Genomic DNA, 6,000 nt, shown 5'->3' with positions numbered 1-6,000 from the left:
CCTGCTGAAATCATTCTACTTTGCATGGAATAATTAAGTGGGTTTCCATCTTACTTAACTATAATTATTCATGGGAGCAAGGAGTGGAACCCAGGTCACTCCCCATCTATGCAAGTACCCTAACCACTAGGACAGAGTCTCTGCTTACCTTAGACCACTTATTCCATGTTGGCTGGAAAAGTTTTACCAGGAGGGATAAAATCATCTTTCCCCACCCCAAAAGATAACCCAGCCTATGATCCTGTGGTACAGGCACTCTGCTGGTGGGGAATCCTCTCAAGTAAGAATCTAGGACTCCCACATCCTAATTATGTACTCCAACCAGCAAGTTATTAGGGGGAAATGGATCACCACCTCCTCTGGCTGCTTTTGTGCAGAGTTTGATCATGCAGACATGCTCTGAAAATATATGTTATATTTGGCGCTGTAGACAAGACAGAAGATTGGGCATCTCAGAGCATGAGATGAGTGCTCAGCTGCTCAGCCAGCATTAGGACATTCCAGGAAGTTTGCAGAGAACTGGCAAAAGCTGAGGTCCCTAGGGATTTGGGGTGCTTTTGGGATCAGGCATCAGCTGAACTTGAGTTCTGAAGATTGCACTTTTGATTTGAGGTGCCAAAAATTGGAGTTAGCAGGGCCTTGAGCCCCTAAGGCCTGATCAAGCCTGTTTTGGCCAGTGTCCCATCCACTCTCCTATAAAGCAGCAAGGGGGAAAAAGCAAACAAAATGAAGAATTTCCAAAAACTCCAAAATAAGGCCATGGCAAACTAGAATCAGCTTGAAGACCTGGTGTGCAGAATCCCTCTGCCTCCCTGCCACAGTCTGCCTCGCTATGCTCATTTCTTACAGTGTGATTACTGTTAGGCCTTGATCAAGAAAATGCTTGAGCATAATAAAGCATGTGGTGCCATTGATTTCCAGTCAAAACATGCAATTGATGACCTTACTGAGTTGGGGCATAAGAGCATAATCTCCTTGGGACAAGAAGTATTTCTCATTTTAATTATTCTGATAATTATTTTAATGTATATAGCTCTACAGCACTGTGCATTTTTGGCATTTATTCAATAAATAACAAAAATATAGCATTCACCAAGGGATTACCACAGGGGTTTTAACTGCCTTGTTAGCACAGTTACATCCTACACCTCTGTTTAGGACAATTTTCCCTTTTGTCCCCTGATAAAGTTTAAAGGACCAGAATAAAAATCAGGAACCTGAGTCACATCTCAAGTTCTCCCATGTAATTCCACTGACTTCAGCAGAAGGGGTCTACTATTATATAGAACAGATCACACAAAAGTGATTTTCATGGATGCAAATGAAATCAGGATCAGATTCTGGATGGAGTATCCATTAGAATCAATCACTGACATTCTTGTCTTCTGTAGACAAAGGGTATCTTTCTGCCCTGTGTTTAATTCAGGCACCCTGGTTCTTTCACCTTCTCCCAAAGATCAATATCCAAGAAAGAAGGCAGGAAACCAGCTGCATGCATTAGACAACACAGAAGGCTGTATGGAATATTCAGCTACATCCTCCACATATAAGGTTTAAAAAAATGATTAGTTGCACCTATCTTATGTGCATTTAAATAAAACGCATAAGACTGATATGATGCAATGACACCTTGCACCCTGTTCTGGAATGTACTGGAGCCCAACACTGCCAAATGTATACTGTACCTCCCAGTCCAGGACTGAGGCCTGCCACTGAGCTATCTTGTCAATGTTCTCCAGTCTCCGTTTTCGCTCATTGATCTGTTGAGTCACGTTTCTCATGACTGCAAGTGCAGCAGCCACGTACCTGTAGTCACTGGAAAAGACAAAAAGGAGTACATGAAGTGACACCTGGCATGCAGTGGACATGTACAGGAGTCTGTCAACATTAATAGCGTTACTGAAAGACCACTTGGAAAAGATCATCGGGATTTGGCACCTGTTGCTACTACTGATACAGCTCTTCCTCCACCATTGGCTTTTTTTCTATTGTCCCCCAAAATTACCTTATTTCAAACTAAGACTGAATGAGAGAGAGAGAGAAACATGAGTAATATTAACTGGCCAGTAACATAGCAACTTAGCTCCTGTATATCAACGCAGTTCCACTGGTGTCAGTGGAGCTGTACCCATTGACAGCAGGCATAGGTCTCCCCCTGTAAGTGCTAAAGGTTCCTGGGCCATCTAAACATTCCTAACTCCAACAGATGCTGGGAGACCTCAAGCTGTGCTCCTGGGTTTTCCACTTTTTAAGGAAGAGTTGAATTTTTAATTTTTTTTAAACTTTATTCCTTAATAAAACTTGTTTCCCTATCACATTGATTTATAAGGAACGAATATGATGCCCCAAAGACACTTCTGAACACATCGTTCTCAGGTCATCTGGGATAGAACGGGTTAGTTCTGCAATCAAATTATATGGATGAGTAATATGAGCAATTGTTTTTCTCTGTGTATATATGTGTGTGTACATATCAATAGATAGATAGATAGATAGATAGATAGATCTATCTACAGATGAACGCCTAAATTTTTATAGCTCCAAATGAGATGTCTGACTATCTTGTCCTGGCATATCACTGCTCTTGACATGTGTAAAGTCAGGACAAAATATTGGGAATGTAACGCTCTATCCTCTCAGTCTATTCTTGCAAGTCCTGGCTAAGGACTTTACTGGCCTTAATGTTTGCCTATGCTTGGCTTTGAATAACAAAACGAAGTGTGTTTACTGGAGCCCTAAAAGAATCGTCTGTCACTATAAGGTTGCATGCAGTCTCATAACTCATTACATCAGGATTGAGTGCAGATGTAACTAACTTGGTCAGCAAAGAATACACGATAAGTAATTGATCTTACAATCCTTAAGACATAAGGCTGGAAACTAATCTGTTCGGCTGTGACAGGCTCCTTCCCGACCACAGAGACACTCAAAAGAGTGGTGCACAACATTTATGCTGTAGCATTTGCTCATACTGCAGATGCTATGTGGGCAAATCAAAGCAATTCTTTTTTGCTTCCTGGACATGCATGTGTGTGAGTTTAATAACATAGAGTGAAAATAGCCTCCCATCAGGGCCAGCAAGGATGATGATCAGTCTTTTCAAAAAGTGATGCTGAAATCAATGCTATTGATTTCCACCTTGTGCCTTATTTTCCATTTCAGGAGACCTTAATGCTCATTTAATTTGGAAAGACAGACAAGGCCAGCTGCCATAATGTTGCCATAATTTATGATTAACTTAAGGGTTGATATTGACTGCTGACTAATGAGAAAAATGGAGATCACCGGCAGCTGCAGAGGAAATGGCTCTATTGGTTATTGCTCAGGATCCCACTGGTGGTGTTTAGAACAGACCACAAAAACTTTGTGTTCTAGTAAATCTCTATATCCTCTTTCTCTGGCCTACACAAAGCATACCCCATATAAGGAGAGTCATTTATAGACCAAGACTGACTTCTACTCTCCCTGGTGTCATCACGCTGTTCATTACATTAAAGAAATAGCCTGTCAATTTCAGTCAACTCCACTGTTATTGCTGTAATATACTACGCTAGGAATTTTTGTGATAGGATTTTCTTCAAGATCTGCAGACTTTTAAGTTTAGAGCAATAAATACCTCAATTCTGGATAATGAAAACTACCAATCCACTTATAGTTCACAGTTTCTCTCATCTGACACACTCCTAGAGAGAGAAACTATCATACCACCTTAATAGGTAACCTAGGTAGGGAAGAAATGTAGAAGTTATTGCAATAAATTACATTGCATTATTTTGTGTTTTATTTTAACATTATTATGGGATCAAATACTAAGGTCCTTTTTCAGTGCTTGCTTGGCCATTAGGCCAAGTAGGTAACTCACCACCTGAACACAAGAGAGCAGGTTGACATTGTATAAATAGACTTCCAAAAGGCCTTTGATCTAGTATCCCAAAATGTCCTCACGAGAAAATTGGAGGATTGCGGGTTTAACTCTGAGGCAATCAGGTGGGTGAGCAACTGGCTGCAGGATAGGACCCCGAGAGTCTTAGTGAATGGATCTGTATCATCGTGGCAAGAAGTGGGCAGCGGTGTTCCGCTGGGGTCGATGCTCGGTCCAGTACTTTTTAACGTCTTTATTAACGACTTGGATGTGGGGGTGAAGAGCTCACTGGCCAAGTTTGTGGATGACACCAAGTTATGGGGAGTGTGGTCACGCTTGAAGGTAGGCTGCAGATACAGGCGGACCTAGACAGGTTGGCAAGTTGGACGGATCGGAACCTGATGAAGTGCACTGTTGAAAAATGTAAAGTGCTCCACCTCAGGATGAGCAACCCCCAACACACCTACAGGCTTGGCAGCGCAATGCTGTAGCCAGTAGGGCAAATAATACTCTAGCATGCATAAATCAATGCATCTCCAGCAAAGCCAAGGACGTGATTCTTCTGCTCTACTCAGCACTGGTGAGACCACAACTGGAGTACTGTGTGCAATTCAGGGCACTACACTTTAACAAGGATGTGGACAAGCTTGAGAGAGTCCAAAGAAGAGCCACCCAATATGGTCAGAGTCTTAAAAGGAAAGCCATATGAGGAAAGGCTGAGGGATCTGGGACTCTTCAGCCTGAAGAAAAGAAGACTGAGAGAGGACCTGGTAGCTTACAGCTACACTAGGGGAGTACATCAAGGGCTCAGTGAGCAATCGTTCACCAGGGCATCCAAGGGGAAAACCAGGAGTAATAGCCACAAACTTCTGGAAGATCGACTCAGGCTCAACATTAGGAAAAACTTCATAGTCAGGGTGTCCAGACTGTGAAATAAGCTCCCTCCAGAGGTGGTGCAGTCACCTACCCTGGAAATCTTCAAGATGAGACTGGACGTTAACCTCGGTGGGGTCACCTGACCCCCAGTTATCTTTCCTGCTTGGTGCAGCGGGCTGGACCTGATGATTTTCCGTGGTCCCTTCCGGCCTTACAATCTATGAATCTAGGCAATACCCTGGCCAACTCCACAAGACCCCTACTGATTCCAAACCTAGCGAGTGAACGGTTTTGGTCTTTTACTACAAAGAGATGGTGGATGGAGAGGATGCTTTCAGGAGAGGAATATGTGTAGGTAGATGGTGAAAAGTTGCTAAGCTAATGCTTTTAAGGACCTTTTAGTATTTATCATGAATGTGTGTGTGGGTGTGTGAACATAGGGGAAGCCATGCTATAATGGAGACAGTTATATAGTCTTTTAAATATTTGTGTATTCTGATCATAGAAAATTGCTTATGTGAGGACTGAGAGAGGAGTAAAGATAAGGAACGGTGCATGGCTTATGCAAACAGGGTCATAGCTGCGCCTCTGGCAGTTATACTCATGCAAAAGTGGTGCATGGCCATAAGGGTAACTAACTTGGGTGCATAGATTAGAACAGTCTCACACTAAACTCAGACTCAGATCTCAGGCACTGGTCTCTCAACAACACGACATTACCAGTGTAGAAATGAAATTTTTAAAGCAAGCTGACATTGCCAATAACCTGACAATAGACACAGATGACAGATGAGGTTGGGTCAGGCACTAGGTATTACCTATACAATGAAAAGATATTACATTTTTATTAAAAAACAAAACAACAAACACAAAATTTTTAAAGGGCTCTTAATGTCAAATGGACAGGAAAACCTCAGGGCATCTTTTATCCCAAGCCAACTCCCTCTTTTAAATCTCATCTGTTTTTACATTCCTCACTGAGGAACTTGATGAAACTGCTAGGCAGTGGCCTTTGCAAGGCCAGGTGCTCAGGAGGCAATGTTACACTTATAACCTTCAAATATTCCATTCGTATTAAATGGTGTAAATCTTGAGAAGCTGAACAGATGTGCCTTTGTGAAAAATTCAGATGAATCAGCCCAGAGACAATGAACAACTGAACAGAGCCAAGTTTTGAAACTATTCCTACTCCTGCACCCATGTGGAGGGGGCTGGTGCCAAATCGAGCTGGGTTTTATTCTGGTAATGCTAATTCACTAATT

General features: G+C 42.2%; 1 protein-coding gene across 5 annotated transcripts in view; it reads right to left on the bottom strand.

The window, feature by feature from the left end:
* The window catches only part of ARHGEF9 (Cdc42 guanine nucleotide exchange factor 9), a 156,286-nt gene that overhangs the window by 58,359 nt on the left and 91,927 nt on the right, over positions 1–6,000 (bottom strand). For all 5 annotated transcript variants that reach the window (XM_025213793.1, XM_006032115.2, XM_006032114.2 and 2 more), the window contains exon 6: positions 1,686–1,815. In XM_025213793.1, the coding sequence (XP_025069578.1) occupies positions 1,686–1,815 (130 nt within the window). The remainder of the gene's footprint in view (positions 1–1,685; positions 1,816–6,000) is intronic.

This window comes from Alligator sinensis, unplaced genomic scaffold (assembly GCF_000455745.1).
Source record: "Alligator sinensis unplaced genomic scaffold, ASM45574v1 scaffold626_1, whole genome shotgun sequence".
Taxonomy (NCBI): Eukaryota; Metazoa; Chordata; order Crocodylia; family Alligatoridae; genus Alligator; species Alligator sinensis.
This window is presented reverse-complemented; position numbering and strand designations above follow the sequence as displayed.